At 38.7% G+C, this 27,018-nt stretch overlaps 1 protein-coding gene across 1 annotated transcript; it reads left to right on the forward strand.

The window, feature by feature from the left end:
- The first annotated feature begins 2,862 nt into the window (after nucleotides 1-2,862).
- LOC118469922 (oocyte zinc finger protein XlCOF8.4-like) lies at nucleotides 2,863-25,642 on the forward strand. Its single transcript, XM_035945736.2, has 4 exons — nucleotides 2,863-3,330; nucleotides 6,858-7,448; nucleotides 22,136-22,891; nucleotides 24,290-25,642. The coding sequence occupies exons 1-4, from the start codon at nucleotides 3,075-3,077 to the stop codon at nucleotides 25,105-25,107; spliced, it is 2,421 nt and encodes an 806-aa protein (XP_035801629.2). The 5' UTR covers nucleotides 2,863-3,074; the 3' UTR covers nucleotides 25,108-25,642.
- The last annotated feature ends 1,376 nt before the right edge of the window (nucleotides 25,643-27,018 follow it).

The raw sequence follows: 27,018 nt of genomic DNA on the forward strand, positions 1-27,018 counted from the left end.
TATGAAACAGGAAATCTTTCCAGGGTCACTTTCAAATGAACCTCTGCTGTTGATGCTGATACTGTGACATCTGTCTTCATCTCAGGTGTCTCATTTTCACTGTGAGGATCTTCTTTGTGAAGCCAATAGAAGGAAAACCTCATCTGGTTGTGAAGAAGGAGACTGAATGGACGACATCCTCAGTGAGCCACTTCCTGTTTAGCTTTCACTTACAGAAGGACAGACCAACTCTTTCAGCAGTTTATTATTCTCTGTTCTTAGTTTTCAGGGGTTCTATTTATCACCTTTAACTCCATCTCTGCTGTTGGAGCAGAAATACAGCATAAAAAGTCCATGTCATTTATAGCAGATATGCTGTATTAAAACATCAACACATTCAGGGCAACGGCTTCATTAGTTCCTTTATGTACATTTAAAAACTGCATTATTTATCAATTCTGAACTGTAAAGATGTGTAAACACACGAAATAAATGGATGAAATAAACAACGTGTTGCTGACAGTGAAATGTAAAAACTGAACAGTCACAAGACAAGATGTATTATGAAGAGAGAGAGAGCTCAGGCTCAGGTTTTAGCTACCTGAGCCTGAGCTCAGGTAGCTAAAACCCTGACGTTTCGGATACGAATTTCTCTCACGGCAGAAGTGAAGCAAAAGTCATGTGTAAAAAGACAGCCAATTGTGAAGCCGAACAACTTGTAACTGGTGATTTGCATTTCCAGCAGTTGTGTAACCGAATACATAAACTTTTCAACTATGAATATCCTGGTACGCATTGACAACTCTTTGTACGCATGTACAAATCTTATTACATGTACAAATTTTAATACAGATTAGCAGATTTTTTTACACATTTGAAAACCTAATTACAGACAGACAAATTTTGAGACGACTTTTGCAGATTCCGGTTTGCATTGACAAATCTCAGTTCATTTACACACTGACAAATCTCACTTCAGACACACGGATTGAGATACAGACAACTCTCGATTCGCATTGACAAATAGTTTTGCTACAATAATAGTTTTTGTCTTCTGTTTACATGGCCGAAGTGAAGCGGGACGTCACGCTTGGTAGCCCGCGTGGGGGTGGGTGTCCGACGGCCGAATACTCGGATATTCGGGTCCTGCCTGAGTTGTAATGTTATTTTCTATCTACTCAGCCTGTGCCATTTGGAAGGAAGTGAAATACAGCATATCTTGTCACTGGAAGTAGTTTGCACTGTTCAAACATAAAAACGTTACCTTACTTCAGGTATTTGTTTCAAAAGCTTTATGCTGTGAAAAACAGATTTGGAAATTTGTGTTTCTTGATCCTTAACTTGTCATTTTGTAAAGATGCTATTTATTTTTGCTATTTTTTTATTTCATTTTTTGGAAATATATAGAATTTGCACATTATTTTACATTTTTGTCTGTCTGATCACATCATTAAAAAAACAAAACAAAAAAAAACGGACATTACAATCAAACAGTAAAGCCTGTTTTATGCTTTCCACGTCCACGAGGTCCGTGCAGCTACGTGTGGAAAAATTGCGTCATTTTAGCAACTACGCACCCTCAAGCGGCCCTTCTCACATGGAAAATTAACGCGCCGTGCACCTCCACATTTTTCTAACTACGCGGACGGAGCCGCGCGGAAAAACATGGCAGAGAACCAGGACCTACTCGTAGCTGAAGTCTAGAAATATGGGCACTTATACAATTCATCACACAGAGATCACTGTGGCAACTGCGTTATGAACGATTCATGGTGTGAAATTAAAACTAACTGCTGAGATGCAACTATTCAGGAAAATGCCATATTGTAAGTGGTGTAAACAATGGCAAACTTCTTCTAGTCTAGTACTAGAGTAAACTAGATAGACGTGTGTTTGCGATACACTGCCCCCTGCAGTTTGGGAGCAGACACCGCACGGAGTATAAATGCACACACGTTCTCTGTCTTCGCGGATTTCCGCGCGGCTCGTTCGTGCAGAAAGTATAACCCAGCCTTTATCATGGATTAGATTTATATAGCACCTTTCAAGGCACTCAAAGCGCTTCACAATGAATCCATTATTCATTCACTCACACATTCTCACACGGTGGTGGTAAACTACATTTGTAGCCACAGCTGCCCTGGGGCAGACTGACGGAAGTGTGGCTGCCAATCCGTGCCTACGGCCCCTCCGACCACCACCAACATTCACACGCATTCATACTTCAGTGTGAGTAGTAGCACTTTACTCAGTACTTGAGTAGTCTTTTCACCAAATACTTTTTTTCTCTTACTTGAGTGATTTTTGGATGACTATTTTTACTTCTACTTGAGTGATATTATTTTGAAGTAACGTTACTCTTACTCGAGTACAATTTTTGGCTACTCTACCCACCTCTGCTTAAAGCACAAACAAGGTGCAGTATACAAATAGAAGGTGCATAAAGTGTAGATATTTCCAAATTTTGTAAGAGTACATTTATTTTTAAAAGTATAGATTTTGATGTGGACATTACAGTTTTGGCCTAATTTCATATGGCTAACATGTAAATTAATACAAAAAATGATTTTACAAGTTATCTGTAATATAACAAAACGGAAAATCTGTAAAATACAAGTAAATCATTACAAGTATTACTGTTAAAAACGTTCTTTTTTTTTTTTTACAAAGTACTGGTTGCCGGGGTAACAACTGGATCTGCAACTAAGAATTATTTTCATTAAAGATTGATCCATTAATTTTCTTGATCATTTCATCAGTTGTTTGCTGTATGAAACATGATAGTAGTGACGTGTTATTCGGCGTTTGTCCACTGCCCTCCGTACAGCAGGTGGCGGTCGTGCAGCTGTCAGCGTCCTTTAAGACCGTAGAAGAAGACGTCTTTATACCAATTAGCAGTTGCTAGCTGGAAGCGGCTCATTAAAAACATCACTCAGCTCTTTAAATGGCTGCAACCTGTGGACGGACGGCGGCTCATTCAGCGGCCCGCCACGCTTAAGCACAGCCGCCGGACTTCCAGCCGCCTGCCGGACGGTTGAGTCACTTTTGTCGGCTTTAAAGTTGAGCTTTTGTCGCCTCTTGGCCGGTTTGTGATCATGTCGGGAAGCGTCGCTCTCCGCGCTCAGATCGCCTCCGTGATTGACGCCTTGTCCAAAGCTGCGGCGGCGCAAATCGCCGAAGTTGTGGAGGACGGCATGGTGGTGCTGCGGCTGGAGGTTTGTCAGCGGGACTCCGAGATCCAGAAGCTGAAGAGCGACATTGAGCTGCTGCACGGAGAGCTGAGGGCGGCGCAGCAGGCAGTGACTCGGCGACCCGAGCATCGCGGCGGCGGAGGAGGAGGAGGAGGACAGGGTGAGTGGGAGGCATGGAGGGATCATCTGCCCAAAAGTGACTGCAATCTGTTGGAGCTGATATCATTTTGTCACTGCTTTTTAAAAAAAAAAATCTAATTATTATTAAAATGTAGCTGCTTTGTGACCTGAATTATAAAAAAAAATCCAGTAGTTTTTACCCACTGTAATAACTTAAAAGGACATATTTAACTCATGTAATGCAGTTTTACATTGACCAAATTGTGTGCAGCCTCAGCATTGTGACTGATTTCACTCCTGTGGTTACATTTAGGAGATAAAAGCTTATAGGAAAACTGCAAGAAAAATAATTTCTTCGTTTTAGATGTAGAAGGCATCCAGAAATCATGCTAATTACAGTCTGAAAATTATATTTAACACCATGTGTGTAAAAAAGATGCCAAGTTCCAGGAGCAAATTAGACGGTTAGTAAACCCACTTCATGTAAAATGCTTCTTCAGACACTTCCTGAAGAATGTTGTTCTGTGAAAATGAATCCTTATTGTGGAAATATTTAAAGACATTGAACTTGCAATATGTGCAATGTAATGTCAGTCAGGTTTGGTGGAGCCATGTTGCAGTCACAACTTTTGTCTATTTTTTATGTATAAATTTTATATATTTACATGGCAGGGAGATAACTTAATCTTCTTCCATAATAGGGAGTCAATTCAGGCGGTCAAGATTACTAGACAGATGTGGAAATTAATGTAAACTTAATAATTTATAGATATTGCCAAGTCGTTTGGATCAGAAAGTCAAATACGGGATGGTTGAGTTTCAGATACCTGTGACTAAATGTTTTCTGCCTTTGTTAATACAGATATCATTTTATTACTGCCTTTAAAAAAAAAAAAAAAAAAACCTGCTTTGTGGCCTGGATGATAATCAATCCAATTGTTTTTACCCGCTGAAATAACTTAAAAGGACCTATTTACCCCATATAATGCAATTTTACATTTACCAAATTGAGTGCAGCCTCAACATTGTGACTGATTTCACTCTTGAGGTTACATTTAGGAGATAAAAGCTTATAGAAAAACATCAATATAAATAATATCTTCATTTTAGATACACTGCCCGGCCAAAAAGATAGTCGCACACTCTAATATTTTGTTGGACTGCCTTTAGCTTTGAGTATGGCACACATTCACTGTGGCATCATTTTGATAAGCTTCTACAGTGTCACAACATTTATTGCTCTACAGAGTTGGATTCATTTTCTACCAAGATCTTATATTGATGATAGGAGAGTTGGACCACTACGCAAAGACTTCTCCAGCACATCTCAAAGATTCTCAGTGGGGCTGAGGTCTGGACTCTGTAGAGGCCAATCCATGTGTGAAAATAATGTCTCTTGCTCTCTGAACCACTCATTCACAATGTGAGCCCCATGAATCCTGGTATTGTCATCTCGGAATATACCTGTGCCATAAGGGAAGAAAAATTTCATTGATTGAAAGACCTGGTTATTCAGTATATTCAGGTAGTCAGCTGACCTCATTCTTTGGGAACATAATGTTGGTGAACCTGACCAACCCCAGATCATAACCCTAAGCCCCACAGACTTGTATGCACTAGCCATGATGAGTGCATCACTCTTCTTATCCTGATGCGCCCATCACTTTGGAACACGGTAAATCTGGACTCAGACCACATGACAACCACATTTGCACCTCGAAAATGATGGTTCACCACTATCCTTCAAGTTGTAATGATGTGTTGGACGGTTCTTAGCTGGATTTTAGTAGTTTGAGAAATCTCCTTAGTTGTTTTCTTTGCCTGATGCAGGCCAATAATTTGAGCCATCTGAGACAGATTAATATCCTTTCCATGACCACAGGATATGTCTTCTGACATGGTTGTTTAGGAAATGAGAAGCTCCTCACTGCATCAGCTAGGGTTAATTAAGGTGTTGTCAGCTGAAACATATTCATCATTGCAGTAATTATCCAATGGAATGCTCTTACCTATTTGCTTAATTAAATTTTTTTGGCCAGCCAGTATGTAAGGCCTGATTCCACTTTAACCTGTGAAAACGCTGAAGTTTTGCAAGAGACACACTTTTGCTGTGACTACTGAAAAAAAAATTAAGCATATTTGAACATTTTGGTTGCTTGAGTCAGATAAAAGCAGCTGTCTACTTCCATGAAACTGCACAAAACAGCTGAAACATGAAGCATAATCAGTTTTTAGCGAATAATCTTTTTTTTGGCACAGCACCACCCGGGCTGGACCACCCCTAGACCCATATAAACAGCCGTGCTGACCCGGCAGGTGCTCACTGATTTTGATCACACAGCTGTTCTTAAGGATGGACCTGCACGATTCTCAGTTTTCTGACTTCGATAGATTTTACAAGGATTAATTAATCATTTACTAATATTTTAGATGTGATTTAAAAAAAAAAAAAAATTATTCATAAGAACAGCTTCTGTGTTGCCAGATTGTGAAAAATCATTCACCAGCACAACACTTTTCTGGGCTTTTTCCTATTTTTTTAAGGTCTTTAATTCATTCGGGAGGCCAGTCTGATAATATATAATAATAATAATAATAATAATAATAATAATAACTTTATTTTTAACAGCATTTTCAAAAATAATGGTTTATAAAGTGCTCTGATGGACAGCAGAAGTAGGATTTAGTAGGAAAGCAAAATAACTACAAGAAGTGAGACAATAAAGCCAAACAAAGCAATGCAAAATTATAGTCAAATTATGATAAAGGTAAAAGAAGACAAAAGATGCAACATGTCAACATAAGTACATTTTCTCCAGGTTTGATAAAGTTCTGTCTTCTCTTACACAAACTAAATAAGAAGCATTTCAACCGTATTAAGCAATAAAAAGACAGCATCACATAAAAGCAAGTCTATAAAACTCTCTTTTAAGCAGAGATTTGGTTTTACCAACCATCCTTCTGATAAAGACACCTTGACATATTGACAAACATCCATTTCTAAACAGCTTTTTGACATTTAAAACTGCAGACTTGTAATGGTAAAGTAATCTATTAGCTTGTAAAACAATCTAATTATTGTACAATTTTTTGATTGTATTTGGCAGCAGCCTATATTAGTAGACATTTGGCAATAAAGGAGTTGCTTTATTTGTGGTTGAATTAAAGGTTTGCGGAAGTTTGTTTGGCCTAATTATAATACCTACATGTGTAGTTCATCTTGTAAGCTTGTTAGAATTAATTTCTGTGCAGTTTGGATTGCCTGTTTATCCTCATGTGGGGGCTGTAGTGGTTTTTTAAGGTTTATTTGCATATTTCTTCGGTTTTACATGAGTCCTAACAACACTGCAGCCTAAAGAAGGTTTATGAAGAATCATATTTACCTGTTGATGAAAACTACTAAATGAAAAGCTTCAGATTTTCCATTTCTCGATATGCTAGAGGATCAGTCAGTCAGTGTGTCATTGGAGTGTTTTAGTTGTTTGACATGTTAGGTGTAATTTTTGGGATGATAATCACAGTTTTTATCAGCACAAAATTACATCAAAGTTTATCTTCTCTCCACAGAAAGTCAGAGTGGTGCTGGAGATGAGAGGAACCTTCTTCATAAATGTCATGAAGGCCACCAAATCCTGCCTGGAGCTGAAGCTCAGGTGAAATGTGAACCTGTGGAAGATAGAGGTGGAGAGGTTATAAGACAACCTGACAAGCCGAAAGAAGAGTTGGGTTTGTGCGAAGGTGCTCAGTGGAGATCAATGACGCTAAACGAGACCGGACACAACAACTCAGATTGTTTGACTTTAGGACAGAGCTCAATGTTGCGTCTTCCTGAAACGCCTTTGGATGGTGGACTGGTCGTGTCCTGCAACAGTGGCAGCTCCAGTGGGTTTCACCACAGTCCGTTCATCAGCCGTGGACTGCTGGGCTACAGTCAGTACAGGAACTCATACAACACGGTGCGAAGGAGGACTGTGAAGAGGTTGATGTTCAAGAAGGGCTTCATCTGCCCATACTGTGGCAAATGTTTTGAGCGAGCCGGCCACCTCGAGAGACACAAGAGGATTCATACCGGAGAGAAACCGTATCGCTGCGAGATGTGCGAGAAGAGGTTCAATCAGAAATGTAGCCTCAAGGAGCACATGAAGATTCACAGAAGATGTAAGTAAAGTATGGGAATGTTTAAGGTTCATGTTTTTTTTTTTTTTGTTAAGCCAGAAGAGAAAAAAAAACATTTTTTACATCATCTGCCATTATAGTTTTGTTCTCCGAAGGTCATCAGGAAATTACTAGTTCTCCACATGCACTACCATTCAAAAGTTGGGGTCACCCGGATAATTTCATGTGTTCCATGTTTTGCACACTTTTATTCATGTGCTAACATAATTGCACAAGCGTTTTCTGATCACCAACTAGCCCTTCAACACCATTAGCTAACACAATGTATCATCAGAACACAGGAGTGATGGTAGGTGGAAATGGGCCTTCGTACCCCTATGTAGATATTCCATTAAAATCATCTGTTTCCAGCTACAATAGTCATTATAATGTCTAGCCTGTATTTGTGATTAATTTAATGTTATCTTCATTGAGAAAAAATGCTTTTCTTTCAAAAAAAAGGACATTTTTAAGTGACCTCAAACTTTTGAATGGTAGATATGAGATAAGAAATTAACTAGTCAACTAGTGATTTCTTTCTTTGCCAGTTTATATGTAAATTTGTTGGATTTCTTCAATAATCAAGTAGTTGTTCGATCTATGAAATGTCAGAAAATGGTGGATCTGTGTTTGCAGAAGACCAAACTGCTGAAATGTCTTGTTTGGTCCACGACCCAAAAATAACCACATTATTGTCATTAACTAGTGCAGAAAACAGAAGAGTTCACAGTTACCCATCTGAAGCTTATGAAGTTTCTGAGCATTTTTCAATGCAATATTGAGTCCTGCACCTCTTAGGAAGCAAAAAACATCCTGACTAGAAGTAGAGATGACTCAAAAATGTCTTGTGTGCTATATGAGAAAGTTATAAATGAAAATTGAATTTCTCTGATTATTTATTTAAAAAGTATTTTAAAATCTGGAAGCATCATGTACAAAGTGCCCATAGGTGTGACTATCCAAAGTTGTTTAAATCAATCCAACTGGACTTAAGTTCCTTGAAGACGTTTCACCTCTCATCCAAGAGGCTTCTTCAGTTCTGGTGGTGGTTGATGTTACCCCCTTTGTCACTCCCTGGTTCCCAACGACAATCGTTGAGGAGCCAGATGGGCTTTGGCAATGGTCGTCGGAATATGAATAGCACTGACCACACCTCACAGTGGTTATAAGCTGAGGCAACATCAACCACCACCAGAACTGAAGAAGCCTCTTGGATGAGAGGTGAAACGTCTTCAAGGAACTTTCTTAAAGTCCAGTTGGATTGATTTAAACAACTTTGGATAACCATGACCTGGATGAATGAGAAACTACACAGACCACAGGTGTGACTAATACTGAAAAAAGTGACTCCATATACTATAGATATTTTACTACTTACATTTTTAATTTGGCTAATTTCAGCTTTGTGTAAATGTTACTGGTCCAAGAATAGGACCACAGCAACAAAAATGAATACCTGCAAAATACAGGAGAAAATGCGCAGCAGTGAAGACACTTGGCACACTCTTTGTCCTCCGGGTTGCATCTGTATTATTTTGGTTTCAATTAACAGAAAACATTCATCATTCTGTGCAAACATCCTGGTATCAATGTCCTCATAAGTGCAATATTGTCTACCTTTTCTTCTGTTAATCCAAAATTATATATTGCAGACTGTTCACATTCCACTGCTTCAGTATGCTGGATACAATCATCTCTAAATCAGTACAGTATAACAACTGTCTTATAAACAAGCTTCCTTTAGCTGTCTAAACTCCTAAAAGGACAAGGCACTTTCAGGTAATGTAAATACCATTTTAGAAACTCTTTATACAGTTATTATTATCAAAACTCTTTAAAAAAAAAAACATATCCTCAATTGGTAACAATTTTCTTTGCTTAAACATCACTTAAAACAACATCTCACTGATACACAGTGATTTAACATTTAAGGCTTGATAAGTCATAAGCACACTTTAGCAATTTTTAACCGTACTAATCTGCAAAATACAGGAGATAATGCACACCAATGAAGACACTCGGCACACTCTTCGTCCTCCAGGTTACTAGAGGTGGGCGCATCCATCCAATTATCGATAATATCGATACCAGCGTTGGTATTGATATTGAATAATACCAGTGCAACGATAGCGATACTTTAGTTTCAGTTTCTGTCCTGTATGTCTGCACTGATGCTGCTTCAACAAACAGGCAACCTGGCTGTCAGTGGTCCTCTTGTCTGAGGAGCAGCAGCTAATCCTCCTATTGTGATTGGATGTTGTACCGTCACGTGACTCAGCGGCGCCAGAAAAACAATCAAACAGGCTTAGCTACATCATACATCACAGTGGTGGAAAGTATAACTTTAATTTCTTCAGTGGCTCTGTCAGTCTGTTCCTGCCTGATGTGTAAAACAAGCTGTTTAGCTGTTGTACGTTCCTCAACCAACACTGAGTAAAGAGAAGACAGAGAAGGAGAAGTACGACTGAGACACAGCTGATGATCAGACTGCAGGCAGGAAGATACTGAACCAGAGACAATAGTGCTGTAGCAGGGCTACAAAATTAAATAATCGTTAATCACAGTCGTGATTTTTAGCTTCTAACCACTATAAGAAAACAATTGACTGCGTCCTTTAAAATGTAAAATGCGCTCCCTTCTTAAAAGACATAGCGCACATATGTGCGCTGTTTTCTCTGCTCATAGAAAACAACACGTGGATAAAATCAATCGCTTCCATCATGGACTACTCTGAAATGAGGACACTTTATGAGGACACTTTATCTCACTCTTTTCAAAGTAAATTTTGCTCTCACACCTGTCTGATCACCCAGCCACTGAGCAGCATCTACCGCAGTCTGCGCTGTGAAGCGTTCAGGGAACATCGGTAAATGTCTGTCAGTAAGCTAGTTGCTAGAAGTTCAGCTAGTGAGGTGTTTCACCTGTAACCAGGTGGGACCAGGTCGGTGCGACGAACTGACGATGTCTGTCACACTTTATTATCAGTGTGACAATAACCGTGGAGGAATTAAAAGATCATATTTAACATTACAAAAGTAACTGCAAAAAAATTTTCTTAAAGCAGTACTACTGAAAAAGTTAGTCTGGAGTATCGGTATCTATATCGGCAATACTGGCCATGTATTTACTTGGTATTGGATGGATACCAAATCTTGCAGTATCGCAAACCACTACAGGTTACATCTGGGGTGCCACCGTTTCCCTCCCCCTAAGGTGACCCAGGCGCAACACTGGAGATGTCAACAGTTCCCCCTCGGAATGCTGCTATTTTCCTGTCCCTTATTTAAAATAAAATATTGTCCTGGCTGGAATACTGTAAAATTAAATCTAATTAGACAAAATGTGGTCACCAAATTTTAGGTGCACCACATCAACACAACCTGCAGTTCAGACGAAAAATTGCAAAGGTTTTGTCCCGTGACTGTTGGTCACAGCTGAATCACTGATGGCTTCACTGTTGTTTTGTGACAGAATCTATTTCAAGCACGTTGTTTATTTGTGGTGAAATTTCAAATTAGACACGTAGAAAAATTAGATTTTAATGAAATGTCATGATTTTAAGCTTAGATTGGTTTAATTTTTCCAGATCGATCAGCGTTTCACAGATGAGCCAAGGACAAGTATGGTGGAAAACTTAAAAATCTGACAATTCAGTAAATTTTTTAATAGTTTCTAGCTCCTATTTTGTTGGGTAATTTTTCTTACTTTTTCCTTTCCTTTTTTTTTTTTTTTTTTTTTTTTTTTAAAACAGCAAGCATTTCAAACTTGCCGGTGGGTTTTGGGTGTTCGAAGGGCAAACATGGCGGAATCAGAATCTGAGAATTGTGACTTGTTATTTCTTAAAGTCTTCCTCATACTAATGAACCAGTCATCAAGTAGTTGACAATTAATTAATAATCATTGCAGCTTTACAACAAATGCATTATTTCTGTTATTGTAAAAGATCTTTAATGTTTGCAGGTATTGAAGGCAGCAAATGAGCCCCCAAAGTATTCGATAGGTCGAAGTTCTAATCTTGTAAAAACTTCATTTTTCTTCCTTGAATGAACACAAACTGGTTTAAAACTGCTAGAATCTGAAATATCCTTGCCTTATCCCTGTTTGTGTCTGTGGAAAACACAAGATCATGTTTTGCAACCACCGTAAGGCATGTTTTTCGTTCTTGTGCAAGCACCTAGACTCAGTCCTGTTCAGTGAAAATGCTCCAACACAATCTAATTTTTAAACGTCCTCGAATGATTTGGTGACTTTACAATCCCAGCTTTTCTCACAGAAGGACTCGGTGTTCTACTTGGCAGGTTTCAAGTGCCAAATAGGTTAGATGTGTGCGTAAATCTGGGTGTTGCCGCAAAAGAGTCTGCACATTAGAGCAATCTCCAGATAAATGTCTGAATATAAATTTGAGGATGAAGACATTCCTTCGATGTTTTCCTGCTAAGGGAGGTTGGGCCCTCTGGCTGTGGAGCTGCTGGGGATTAAGGACTCTTCTGCAGGATTAGAGAGGCTCACAGATTTGTGGGTGACCGATCTTGGATGTCTGGGGACTCGTACGATTATTATATTCAACTGGACGACAGGAAGATTAAAGACTTCCTCCTGGAATCTTTTTTTTTTTTTCACTCAAGTTTTTATTTATTTTTATGTGCTTACACAAACCAAGAAAAACAAATGAGCAAACAAAACAATTGAACAATGCCTGGCTAGTAACAGAGCAGCTACATCATCCTTCAGTCCTGTTAATCATAATTTTCCCCTTGTTCTCCTCCAACGTTGCCATTTCGAGTTCTGTATTCAGTCCAATTAGTCCATTTTTTTTGTCCATTTGTGCTTCCTGTAGTCTCAGTTTGTGAGTTAACTTTTCCATTATGTAGATTTCCTCAGTTATTTTCAACCATTGTTCTTTTTTGGTGGTCCTGTTTTCCCCTAGTTTCTCGTTCTGGCTTTTTTACATGCCACTAGCAGTGTTTTGATTAAATATCTGTCATTTCCCATCACACTCTCTTCAGAGAAATTACAACGATAAAGCACACTGCAGCTCAAAGGGATCTTATAACCCATTATTTGGTGTAGCTTCACATACAGTTTCCCAAAACACTGTTATTTTCTGACATTTCCAAAAAATGTGAGTGAGCTACATCAAGTTCTCCACACTCTGTCCAACATTTCTGATGTCGGTTCAATTGTTTATTTTTTATCTTTGGTATAATAAAGAAGCGTGCCACATTTTTCCAGGAGAACTCCCTCCATATCCGCGAACTAGTGGATGTGTGATGAATCTTCCACATATTAAGCCAATCATCATCTGTAATTTCCATGTTAAGTTCCTTCTCCCAGTTGTTTTATGTAATTAGTTGTATGTTTATCGTGTAAATTTAGTGCTTGATATATTGCTGAAAGTATTCTCATATTACTTTCCCTGTATGCTTTGACTGTAGTTTGTATCACACCATTCACTTTTCTGGAGGGATCCATCTGGACTTCTTTTCTGTAGTAATTACTTAACTGAAGATATCTGTTAAAGTCATGTGTCGCCAGATCAAACCTTCCTTTCAAGTTCTGGAAACTCTTCAGCCGCCCTTCATTTTCTAAAACACACCAAGCTGTCATGCCTTTCGCTGCCCATTGTTTAAATCGTTGGTCGTACTGGCCTGGTTCAGAGTTGCTATCATAAGCAACCCATTTTAATCTTTTGGATTCGTTGAGACATTTGTTGGACTTTAATATTTTAACCATAAGTCTAGTGTGTGACTTGTTATTGGATCCATGTTTTTCCTGAATTTTCTGTACAGCTCCTTATCTCCAATTATGTTTTGAATCGGTTGTTGGTTTATTTCTTTCTGAATATCTTTCCACTTATCCTCATAGTCTGGTTTGTACCAAAAATAAAGAGGTCTCAGTTGAGCTGCATAAAAGTTCTCTTTTAATTTTGGTAGAGCCATTCCACCTCTATCTTTGGGCAGCTGGAGGGTTTCATATCTTATTCTTGGTCTTTTACCACTCCCAATAAATCAAGATATGATTTTGTCCCACATTGTGAACTGAGTTTGAGGAACCTCCACAGGCAATGATTGGAACAGGTACAGACATCTGGGCAACATATTCATTTTTATTATCTCAATTCTTGAGTAAGTCTAGTGGTAAAGTGGACCGTCTTTCTATATCTTTTCGTATATCTTGATTTAGTGTTTTGTAATTTTCCTCATAAAGTTTTGATGGGTCTTGAGTGACTGTCACACCCAAATATTTAATAGATTTAAGATTCTAATTTGTAAGTTTCCTGGATTACCCTTGGTGGAGTATAGTTAATTGTGAGGATCTGTGTCTTAGAAATATTTATTTTGTAACCTGATAAATCGCCATATGATTCCAAAAGCTTCATCAGTGCTGGAAGTGCTCTGCTTGGCTGTCCGAGGAAGGCTACTACATCGTCGGCAAAAAGTCCAATTTTGTGTTCTGTGTCTTTTATTGTGACCCCCTTTATTTCTTTGTTTTGCCGAACTGTCTGAACCAAAGGTTTGATGAAAATAGCAAAGAGGGTGAGTAATAAGCAGCATTCCTGTCTGGTAGATCTTTGGAGCCTAATTTCATCAGTCAGATTTCCATTTATTTTAATTCTGGCTGAAGGTTCTTTGTATAATGTTTTTATTAACTGTACTGATATCTCGTTAAATCCTATTCGGTCTAATACTTTATAGAGAAACCTCCAATTTAAACAATCGAACGCTTTTTCGGTATCAGTGCTCACCAAGACAGTGCTTTGTTTTTCCCTTTGTGCTTGTTCTATTATATGAAGTGTTCTCTGGATGTTGTCCTGAGTTTGGCAACCTTTTATGAAGCCTGTTTGGTCTTCATCAATGAGATCTGATAGAAAGGAAGTTGATCTTTTGGAAATAATAGATGTATATATTTTGTAGTCGATGTTTGCACATTCTTCTTTATTTTTCCCTGTTTTTGGAATAACTGAGATTATTGCTTCTGCCCATGTTGGAGGCATTTTGTTTTCTTTTAGAGTCCAATTGAAAGAGGTTTGCAGTACTGGTATCAGCTCTTCCTTAAACATTTTGTACCATTCCGCAGGATAGCCATTGCTACCTGGGAATTTGTTGTTTTTTTTTAAATGAATTTATGGCTTCCGTTATCTCTTCACTGGTGATAGCAGCTGTTAGAATGTCATTTTGAAAGATTCCGATTGATGGTAGGTCTAGTTGATTTAAAAAAGTTTCAATTTCTTTCACATCTGCAGCCAGTGGTTGTGTGTATAACTTTTCATAAAATTTTTTATCTATGTCTTCTGGATTGTAGGTGACCTTACTGGTGTCCGGGTCTCTAATTTTTTATACAGTATTTATTGCCTGTTGTTTTCTCATGCGTTTTGCTAGTAATTTGGTTGATCTAGGACCCATTTCATAATAGCTTTGTTTTAGAAACAAACATCTTTTTTCCGTTTCACTTAATAAGAGGTTGTTTATTTCATTTTTAGTGTCCTGTATTTGTTGATATACTCTCTGTTCTTTTGTAATTTGGTTTTGCTGCTCTAGTTCACCTTTCAGTGCAGTTCTTGTACTTAGCGGTTTTATTTATTTTTTTTTTAGTAATGTGCTCCTTGCTATGAGCTTTCCCCGGACAACTGCTTTCAAAGCATCCCATACTATTGTTGGGTCAACTTCCTCATTATTATTTTCATCTATATATTGTCTGATTTCTTTTTTTTATTGTCTTCTACAAGATATTTACTATTTAAGGTATCTGTCATCCATGTTCATAAAGAAGTAGTCAATCCTCGAGTAGACCCCATGAGTTGATGAATAATGAGTAAAGTCTTTTTTGAAGGATTGAGGTTTCTCCATATGTCACTCATTCCCATCTCTTCTAGGGAGAACTTAAAAAATTTAGCCAACTGTCTTTTGTTTTTCCTTATGCTTGTTGTATCAAAACTATGATTTCTTGCTATGTTGAAATCCCCTCCACAGATTAGTATGCCCTCTGCTTCTGTTGCTATTATATTGAACATGGATTTAAAAAAGTGCTTGTCACTTTCTGGGGGTGCATATACATTCACCAGGGTAACAGGTTAATTTTCTAGTCTTCCCTTCACTAGGACATATCTTCCCTCTTTATCTTGCATTTCTTTTTCACATAAGAATTTAGTTGAATTGGAGAATAATGTTACCACTCCTCTTCTATGTCCTTGTTTATATGAACTGTAGAATGAATTCCTAAAACCATATTTTTTCATGCTGTGTCTGTGATATATGGGTCTCTTGTAGAAATATGTTTTGTACCTTCGCTTTTTTCAGTTTTGTTACAACTTTTCCTCTCTTCACAGGTGAATTCAAATCTTTAGCATTTACTGACAGCACCTCCATACTGTTATGTACCATTATGTTGAGCCGTTGTCTGTAGATGTTCTCCAAAGCAGCTTAAAACTAAACAATTCTGAACAACACGAACTGTATCGGACTTCCGTATGGGGGTCACCCTACTTTCCCCATAGTCCCTGTTGGTGGGTGGACAGGGAATCCTCATCTCCCATGAGGGCCCATCCCTAGACAGTGACATGTAGCCACCATGTGGACCTGTCCTCAGTCTAGAAGTGTCCAACATTTTTAACATTTCTTCCTCTCTGCCGGCGTGTGATGAATTGAAATAGTTAAAGCCACAGTGTTGTGATAATCTCCTATATTGTGCTATTAACTTGTGTATTACTTTTGATTTCAACGTATCAATTTAAACAATTTCATGGAGTGGTCCCTGCTGTATTAGTCATGTTTTTACCACAACACCTTATAGTCTTTTTATTTGTCTTACCACAAGCAGTTTTTTAAAGAAAGCGTTTTGTGTCTTACTCCCGATGATCTCTGGAGTTTCCTCTGATATCCCTGTAGTTTTTTCCCCCGCTCGCTGTGCTGTGTCCCGGTTCGTGCCGCTGCCTCTCCTTCGCTGCCATCCCGGCGCTCCACGGAGTCTCCCCTCTCGCTCATCGACATCTTTCGGCATATCCAGTGTGAATCCTCTTGTTTTCATATCCCGTGTGGTCTCTCTGGCGTTACAAGTTTTTACTCCGTCATTCCAGTGAATTCGTATTTTTGTATACGGGGTCTGGAAACAGATTACCTTCTCCCTCAGTGCTCTCTTTATGTCCAAGTATGTTCTGCGTGTCTGGACTATTTCTGATGGGTAGTCGTGGTCAAACTGGATTACCTTTTCTCCCACCTTCATCTTCTTCTGCCATGCTTTTCTCAGGATTACTTCTTTGGTTTCAAACTGAAGAAAGTTGACTATAACTGATCTCAGAGGGTTACCTGCGCTCGGCTTCTGCGGTGATGCTCTGTGTGTATGCTGGATCTGCAGGTTCATTTCTCTGGGAAGCGCCAGCTCTCTTCTCAATAGTTGGTCAAAGTAGTTAATCATAGAGCTTCCCTCTGTTTCTTCTGGTAGACTGAATATGCGGATATTATTTCTTCATGATTTCGCCTCCAAGTCAGTTATTTTGTCTTGCATATGACCAGTACAGTTGAGCAGATGCAGCAGCGCTTCGTTAGCCTCGGTGTTCCACTCCTCCAGTTCCACTATGCCCTGTGCTTCGGTTAGCTTTGTCTTTTGTTCTTGTAATTCTCTGTTACTCTCTCTGAGTTTGCGGTCAATATCTTCTCGGAGCGAAGTCAATTCTTGTTTTATTTCCCTTTTTATATCGTTTTTGAATGTTTGTAGTTCATCTTGGAGATTTTGATGGAAGTCTTTTATGTCTCAACTAATGTCTGCTAGCTCGGACTGGAGGGCCTCGGCATGGTCCTAGTCAACTTTCCCCGCCGTCTCGTCATCAGGGTCAGCTTGGTTGCGTTTGGGGACTCCTTCCATTGTTCGCTGTTCTTGTGTTGATTTCTTGCTGTTTTTGTGGCTTTTTCTCTTATTATCTCCACTCATTACTAAATTCGAAATATTTGCATATCGAGTTAGGTAGTTTTAGTGGAGCTATTTTAACCGACTTAGAGGAGTTCGAAACTACTCAGCTACTCTCTGTGCCATCTTGCCGGAAGTCCTCCCTGGAATCAGTTTTAAACTGGTCTAGATAGAGAAATGATGCAGAGAAGTGGTTAATCATCTCTCTTAATTTGAGGGTTTGCGTCTCGCTGACACACTCCTAGCTGGTTGTGCTTCTTGACGCGTTATTTTTATACTCCGTTTTGGAAGTCTCGGTTCAGTTCACAACTGGACTTCTCTGACTGTGACATTCCTCGGTATCACACTAAGCAGAGAAAAACATTGTGGTGTAAGTGGAACGACAGTCAGAGGGGGGATGGGGATTGAAAAGTTTCCTGCTAACAGCTGAGTTCACCCGGCTGGCTTTGGAAGATCGTCTTTTATCTTTAACATCCATTTGATATTAATTACTAAGGTCAAACCTGAGTTCAGGCATGCAACAGTGAAACTATTGGAGCATTCAAACTGTCCTCCAGACCTTCAGGTGATGCTCTGTTCCAGGGGTGTGAAATTCATTTTAGTTCTGGGGCCACATGCAGCCCAATTGGATCTCAAATGGGCCGCACCAGTAAAATCAGAGCATAATAACCTATAAATAACAACAACTCCAAATTTTTCCTTTGTTTTAGTGCAAAAAAGTACATTCTGAAAATGTTCACATTTAAGGAATTATCTTTTGCAAGACATTATGAACAACCTGAAATTTCTTAAGAAAAATAAGTTCAATTTCAAAAATGTTAGGCCTCAGTTTATCCTTTACACATTACAACTAACGGATCAGAGTATCTACAAAGGCAGAAAACATTTAGTCACAGGTATCTGGAATTGAACAATATAGTATTTTATGATCAAAACAACAAAAGTCAGACAAAATGACAAAAACAAGACAAAATATTACAAAAATGAGACAAAGTGACAAAGAAATGGACAAACGACACAAGCAAGACAAAAAAAGACATGAAACGACAAAAATGAGACAAAAAACAATGAATAAAGGAAAACACAAAATGACAAAAATGAGACAAAAAGGAAACACAAAATGACAAAAACATGAAACAAACGACAAAAGATCAGACAAAAAAACAGCAAAAACTTGACAAAATATGACTAAAACGAGGTACAAAATAACACTGAGCAATAGGGTATTTTACTTTATGATCAAAACAACTTGTCAAGGTCAAGAAATTATTTTAAATTTAGAGTTTTATAAATTTACAATTTGCAGTTAATGTCTTCTCTGTAATCTTCACACTTTGCAAAGTCGTCCCACGGGCCGGATTGGACCCTCTGGCGGGTCCAATCCGGCGGGCTTTTGGCTCGCAGTTCACATGTTTGACACCCCTGCTCTAATCTTTAATTCTGCTAATATTAGCATGGCATGGCATGCACTGAGGGCCAGTTATGCAGACCCGTGATTAAGAACTCCTTCCAATGTATGCAAATAGAGCATACCAATGTTTACCTCAGAGAATACTTGGCAAACTTGGTAAACCACAGAGATTCTGATGCACTTTTTGTGTTCAATTTAGAGACCACAATAGTTTTAACAGCTGTTACACCCCATAAAATACACCTCCAAGGATGCTAATATTTTAAATTACCTACGTCAGACAAATGAGAATGTACTAGTTTCTTAGAATTCATTCTACAGTCTACAGTATTGGTGTGAGATGGATGTGGTTTGGTTCTTTCTATTCTGCAGCTGCTTTTTTAAGTGTCAGCCAACAGCTTTATCCACAGTTTTTTCCATCTGTGGTATTGAATCCAAAACGCTTCCATACACGACTTCCCAGATGGTTTAGACTTAGCGAGTAGTGGTCGCTGGTTTTCTCTTGGTTGCATTAATGAGGAGAACTTCAGAAGCTTAATTCGCTGATGTCAGTTGGGCAGGGCGGCAACAAACGGCTATTTTTATATAGCAATTAATCATTAATTAATTAATCAACCTGCCAGAACCCCAAAATATCCACTGTGCTGTAATGTAAGACTTTTTCTTTTTACCGTGGGGAAATTAAGTCTTTTGTATTTCTGATTACATAATGATTGAAATGATAAATAAATTATTGAAATGGTTGTTAATTCTTCTGATTACTCAGTGTTCCTCAGTGGTGTTTTAAATTCATTTTACCAGCTGCTGCACTGAAGCACAGGATTACCTGTTGTTCTTATAGACACATTTGGACTGATTACATATTTTTCACCCAGGTTTGAAGGTTTGTTTCAACTTTTAATTATCTGTTTTTTAATTCAGGCTAAGTATGTGTATGCAATAAAACACTGCTTACAAATATCAGTTTCTCAGTTAATTAAATGGCATTAAGTCAGTTTTTACTATATCAGCACTTTGTGTAGTTAGACAGGAATATTTGAATAAAGACTTATTTACCCTGCAGATTAATTTGTGAATATGCCAAATTATATTGCTGATAACCTTGTAAACAGATGATGAAGCAGTAATGCAGACACTGGTGGAAGCATTGAGGGTCATAAGGAAAAAGGGATGTAAACAGACTGATTGGTTGAGGAATTAATGCACAAAACTGGAATAACAAGTTACTGAAATGGTATTAGTGGGATGTTTGAAATTATAAAAAGCCCCTATTACACTTTTTTAGGATTTTATTTTTCTTTCATGTATTACACACTGCCCAGCCAAAAAAAAAAAAGTCGCACACTCTAATATTTTGTTGGACCGCTTTAGCTTTGAATATGACACTCATTCCCAATGGCATCGTTTTGATAAGCTTCTGCAATGTCACAGCAGTTTTTTCTGTCAAGAGATGCATTAGTTTTTCACCAAGATCTTATATTGATAATGGGAGAGTCAGACAAAGTCTTCTCCAGCACATTCCAAAGACTCTGTGGAGGCCAATCCATGTGTGAAAATGATGTCTCATGCTCCCTGATCCAGTCATTCACAATGTGAGCCCCATGAATCCTGGCATTGTCATCTCAGAATATGCCCGTGCTATCAAGGAAGAAAAACTCCATTGATGGAAAGACCTGGTCATTCAGTATATTCAGGTAGTCAGCTGACCTCATTCTTAGGAAGATAACATTGCTGAACCTGACCAACCCCAGATCATAACTCTAACCCCCACAGGGCTGTAGGCACTAGCCATGATGAGTGCATCACTTCATCTGCCTCTCTTCTTACCCTGATGCCCCCATCACTTTGGAACAGGGTAAATCTGGACTCATCAGACCACATGACCAACATTTGTTCCTCGAAGATGATGGTTCACCACTATCCTTCAGGTTGTAATGATGCATTGGATGGTTCTTAACCTGATTTTAGTAGTTTGAGAAATCTCCTTAGTTGTTGTCTTGCTTGATGCAGGCCAATAATTTGACCCTTCTGAGACAGATTAACATTCTGTCCATGACCACAGGACATGTCTTCCAACATGGTTGTTTAAGAAATGAGAAGCTCCTCACTGCATCACCTAGGGTTAAATAAGTTGTTGCCAAATGAAACATATTCATCTCTGCAGTAATTATCCAATAGAAGGCTCTTACCTATTTGCTTAGTTAAATCCAGGTGGCGACTTTTTTTTTGGCCAGGCAGTGTAGCTTTTTTGAGTGTTTAAAAGGTCTGCAATCTTAAAAAGCCCAATGTCCACGCCAAACAGAGTTATTTTCCTCCACAGCAAAGATGGCTCTTTACCTGACTAATAGGCCTTGTTTAAAGTCCAGGTTTTCCCTTCTGTTACTTATGTCACCCTGTAACACATTTTGGGTCATTCCATCTTAAATCATCAGATTTTTAGAACAATTTCTGCTCGACCATCTCCATTTGCCTGAAGTACTTAGAACATGAAATATGGATATTTATAAAGACATTTGTGACATTTCAGCTTGATGTATGTCAAGTGCTTTTTGAGATGACATTTAAGAAACAACTACCTGCCAACCTATTTTTAGCATATTTTTCCACACATTGAAATTTGAGGTTACGGTTGAACGATAATATCTCAGGAGCTATTAACTATAAAAGCATGAAAATATCAAAGTTAATTCTTAATAATGGCATTGATCCAGAGTTAAATAATAACAATGTAGAAGTGAACTAGTGATAATTTCTGAGCCATGTGTAGTTTCATGTTACAATGAAACTTAACAAAACAGAATACTTTTTTAATTTCAATTATATGGTCACAAAAATGAAAAGAAAGGTATTTTCACTGAGCTTTAATAACTGACTGAGCAGTTTGAGTAAATTATATTGATTTCATTTAAGCTGCTTATGGATGTGTACGAAATCATGCAGAATATTAAAAACAAATTAACATATGTTTGGTTAAAGTTCAGTCAGACATCAGCAGATTGTGTTGTGTTAAGAAGTTGCAAAGAAGAATTTCAGATGTTTTTTGGGGGGGCATCTGGGATACAAACCTCATCATCTGTTTCTGATTCTCAGCCTTATGGATATTCATCTGTTGTGGTTTTGATTTGAAATGTTCCTTTGAATCAAATGCACCAGATGATGCCACCTTCATGCCTTACACACAGACTTTGCAGTGTTTGTATTCGATGTTTGAATGAATGACCTAACTGAACATTAATTGTGGTTGATTTTGTTTGTGTTTACTTCTAATACATTTTTGCCAGCATTTATAGATCCTACAGATTTTCTATGGATTTTACAGGTATATAGTAATATGGTCGTAGATGTTTCTGGTAAAATGTTTATCTCTCTGCTCAAACAGATGTTCAGTCTCGACTAGTTGAGACCCAAATGGGCGAACAGAAGTCGGCTCCGAAGGTGATACCTTGTATTGAAACACAACGCCCCGAAGAGGAGAGTCAGGCTGGAAATTTACATCATAAGACTGAGGACATTCTGCCCACACCTGTACAGGTAAAATCTGAGCCCGTAGAGGAGAACATAACACAACCACTGTTTAACGAAGGAAATCAGCAGACAAGGGAAGGATCTGACAACCTCAGTGAGACCTTCACAGTGTTGGAGAGAGAAAGTCAGCAGTGGATGTCCAGATTACAAAGCAACCAAGAATTGGGCAGCACAGAGTTTCTCAGCAGCTCAGCACAGAACATGACCTCCTACCCAGGGATAGCTCAGTTACTCCAATCACCAGTTGAAGCTTCTTGTAGCACCTTCTCTTTCCCAGGGAAACCATACAGGGAAATCAAAACCAGCATGATCTCCCAGACACCTTACAGATCCTCAGACACACTTACGATGCCAAGTGAAGCAGGTTTACACAGTGTAACAGAGGCCTCGATAGATCATTGCCGACAGAGGAGACCCAGATCTTTTCAGGTGATCAAACCAAAGAAATGCTTCGTCTGTTCGTACTGTGGCAAGATCTTCGAGCGAGCTGGCCACCTTGAAAGACATTTACGAATTCACACCGGGGAGAAACCGTACGGCTGCCACATCTGCGGGAGGTGCTTTAACCAGAAGAGCAGCCTCAAGGGCCACATGAAGACACACAGAAATGGTAAGAGACAAACTGTGTCACTCCAAATAAAGATTAGAGATGCAACTAATTTTTATTAAGAAACCCACTGCTGTCTTGATTATCTTTCATTTTGTTATTAACATACCTGAAACAATACAACTCGCATCACGTACTCTAAGCCAAGGATGATTTAAACAAATTTGCACAAAATAGCAAAATCCTGATTATTGTCATGTCTCCAGAGATTACATGCAGGTGTAAAGTCTGTGTCTTGAAATAGATTTATTTTAAGGAAAATAGGCCAATCTGCCACAACTTTAAGACCACCTGACTAATATTGTGTAGGAGTAATGCATTGTCTGTGGGAGGCACTTGTCAAAGTAACTTCCACATAAATGCCAGAACCCAGGGTTTCCCATTGAGATGAAATGAATAATAATAGTCACGTCATATCAGTGGTTAATCAGCAGCAGTTCGTTATTTGTTATTTAGCATTCATCCTCAGGTTGAGTCCTGTGCTCCATTTCAGCTGTCAGGATATTTTCATTTCACTCTTCTTATAGTTGCAGTTAGATTATCGTCACACGTGGACAGAACTTTAAAAGTTTAGGAAATCAGAAATAAACTAGACTTTATGTTGTTTGAATAGTTTGATAATCTAGCTGGTAGTTTAAGCTTAGTCATTTATATTATTATTATTATTATTATTATTATTATCATTTTTATTATTCGGGATTTACAGATCTGGTGTTTTTTGCTGCTGATGGTATCTGATACCATATTCATGGATTGTACACACAAGTATTGTAGATTAGCTGTAGTGCCTGATTGGAGCCTCTCGCTGTTTATTTAATACAGTAGCGGCCAGTGGAAGCACTGGTGTTGGCAAGTAGTGAGCACTGTGGGAGTTTAGCTAGCAAAGGGGCACCATGACAAAGTCTTCTGTTAGACATAATGACATCCAGACAGTGCACAAACATTAAATCGAGCTGGGATAAACTGGGTTAGTCATTTTATTTCTCAGTGTCATTTGAAACAGCCATCATGTGGCTTGTTGTATTTGTCCATGTGACAATTGATGAAAACAAAGAATTAGACTAAATCTAATGCCATGACTGACCTTAATCCCTTGCAATTGGACTCAGAATATCCCTAATTGATATTATTGCTTTAACATGCATTATACATCACTTACACTGTACAATCTTACATTTGCTGAATATTGCATATGTGCTGTGGTTTTTTTTACATCACTTTCGTGGGTATGTCTTAAGGAAACCATGAGGAACATTAATGGCAAAGTGACTTACATCTGAATGACAGAATCCATTCATTTTACCATATTAATCCCGTGTCTGAAAAGGGCTTAAGAACACAAAAAGTTAGTCTATTAATACTGATTGCTCATTTAATTCTTTTGTCTTTTTCTCTGAAAAGGGGAGAATCCAGACGTGACCGAGGCTACTCAGTTGATCTTCACGATGCCTGACAATCAACTGTTGGAGAACCTGTTGGAACCCAAGAACGGACTGGTCACTTTAGAGGAACAGTTACCAGGTCCTGCATACAGCGAGACAGTCAGAGAGGAAACTGTAACGGTAAAGCTTGAGCCAAACAGGGAGGATTTTCAGACTCTGGGTCAGATAGGGACTGAAGGTGGATCAGGAGCACCGGACCAAAGTCAGCTGTGGACATCTGGGATGGAAAAGAGCAATGATGCCCCCGAACAAACAGTCTGTCTGCTATTGCAAGATGTCAAGTATCACCTCAGTCCTGTTGCCGGAGCCAGTGAGCAGCAGGAATACGCATCCTCAGTCAAAGATCTGGCTTTTCACAACAACAAAGAAAAGGAAAGTGTCATGCACATTGATCAGTATCCAGTCTTGGGAATGCAGCCAGGAAGCTCTGATTTAACTTTAGCAGCGGAGCCACATGATCAGCATCTTACTCATGAGGTGTCTGTGAATGATTACAGCTCAGTGAGTGGCAGGACTCACGAGGGAGGCTTCTTTGAATTTACGATGACCGCCTCGGGCAAGCATGAGGATGGTGGTGTTGGGGACGCCGCCAGACAAAATAGCTTTATATGTGCAAGTTGCGGGCAAAGCTTTGATAGTTTCACTATGTTTCAAAGGCACCAGTGTGAGCAAATCACAGAGCAGTCCTTCTGCTGCAAGATATGTGGGAAGACTTTCAATCAGATGACCATCCTGAAACTGCACCTTAAACTGCACGTGGAAAAAAATCCTTCATAATGTCCACAACAGGGAAAATACAGTTGTAGCAAACAGCAAAAGACACAAGATCATGTTCTCATGAAATCTACAAAACTATTCAACATCAACCAAAACTTTCAATGGCTAAAGCTGAGGAACAAAATGCATTGTTCTCCATTCATAGTAATAATCATGTTTTTGTTTTCTTTTGCGGAGACCAAATGACTGATCGGTCTGACTTCTTTCATATTTCTAATTTCCTGGCAGAAATGTTCTCCTGCTACTTTAACCTCCTCCATCTGCCTCTTACAGTAGAAGGAAAGCTATTTTCGACATGACTGAGTTTTGTTGGCAGATAGAGCGAACACGATTGCCATAGTAGGCTCAGCTTTTGAGTGACAATAATTGAATTACTATAAAGAGAAACCAAAAAAAGTATTATTTTCAGAGCTGTCAGTTAGGCTTGTCATTAGTTTATTGAAATTATTAAGGCTATTTTTGGGGTTTTTACTGTGCAATTTCACAGTACAAGTTAAGAAGCTTTAAACATAAACCAATTCAACACGTACTGTAAGTTGTGTGATTTTGTGTTTTTTTTTATGCTGAGATTTGAAATTCTATTCTTAACTTTCTGAACCTCAATCAGTTTTTCATAATTTTTTTGCTACTGTCACATTTTCATTTTCATTTTTTCACTGCAATATAAAGTCCTGCGCTTCTATCGAAAGAACAATTGTGTTTAGAAGTAGAGACTATAAAAAGGTCAACAAGACAGTTGTAATGTCATAAATCGAAAACAAACAAAAGCTGAATTACTTGGATAACTTATTTTTCAAAAATTGGAAAGAAACTAAGTCAACATGTACAGCCTTCATTCAAGTGCCCACAAGTGTTGCCAATACTAGATTAAAATGTGGTGTCTCTACGAATTATAGACATTTTATTAGGGTCCGAGCACCGAATGGTGCGAAGACCCTATTGGAATGCAAGGAATTATTTATTATTATTATTATTATTATTATTATTATTATTAATATTATTATTATTATTATTATTATTATTATTATTATTATTATTATTATTTCTTTTCCAGACTTGCACTTTTGGCGGCCTTATCATACCCCAAAACGCGTGAAACTTGGCATGCTCATCAGGACTGGCGAAAATTTGATATTTTATGGGAGTTGCGCATGTGTGTGGGAAAATGGCTCCATAGCGACCCCTGGAAAATTGAAAATTTGGTCATTAGGCCAACTGGCAAAGTGTTTCATCTACAGCTACAAAATTTTGTAGGCATATTCAGCACATCAGGAAACCCAAAAAAGTCAGTCATGGCCATACTGTAAATCCAACAGGAAGTCGGCCATCTTGAATTGCTTTGCAATTTGGGCAGTGGTGGCGCAACGGTTAAGTCTCTGGACTACTGATCAGAAGGTCAGAGGTTCAAACCCCGATGCGGCCACTGTTGGGCCCTTGAGCAAGGCCCTTAACCCTTCCTGCTCCAGGGGCGCTGTACCGCGGCTGACCCTGCGCTCTGAGAGATGCGAAAATCAGAATTTCCCCTCGTGGGATTAATAAGGGATAATAAAAAATTTTTTTGGAGATTAATACCTCAGCAGGGATAAGTCCGAGAGACGCCAAATTTGGCCAGTACATGCAGCAGCCATATCTGATGAAAAGTTATCAAAATACTCACCACAAGTCAAAGGGCGTGGCCATGGCGACTCCCAGAAATACTAATCCTTCGCCATTAAACAGGAAGTGGTGTCTAACTCTGCTGTACATGCTCTAATCTGCCTGAAATTTTACATGTATGATCGGAGTCCGGCCTTGACAACATCCATGTGGTTATATACATTGACAGTCATAGCGCCACCTTGTGGTATCAGGAAATTGACATTTTTTACATTTTGAGGTACTATTCTTAGCAGGTTGATCAGATTCACCACA

This window comes from Amphiprion ocellaris, chromosome 10, assembly GCF_022539595.1.
Source record: "Amphiprion ocellaris isolate individual 3 ecotype Okinawa chromosome 10, ASM2253959v1, whole genome shotgun sequence".
Lineage (NCBI taxonomy): Eukaryota > Metazoa > Chordata > Actinopteri > Pomacentridae > Amphiprion > Amphiprion ocellaris.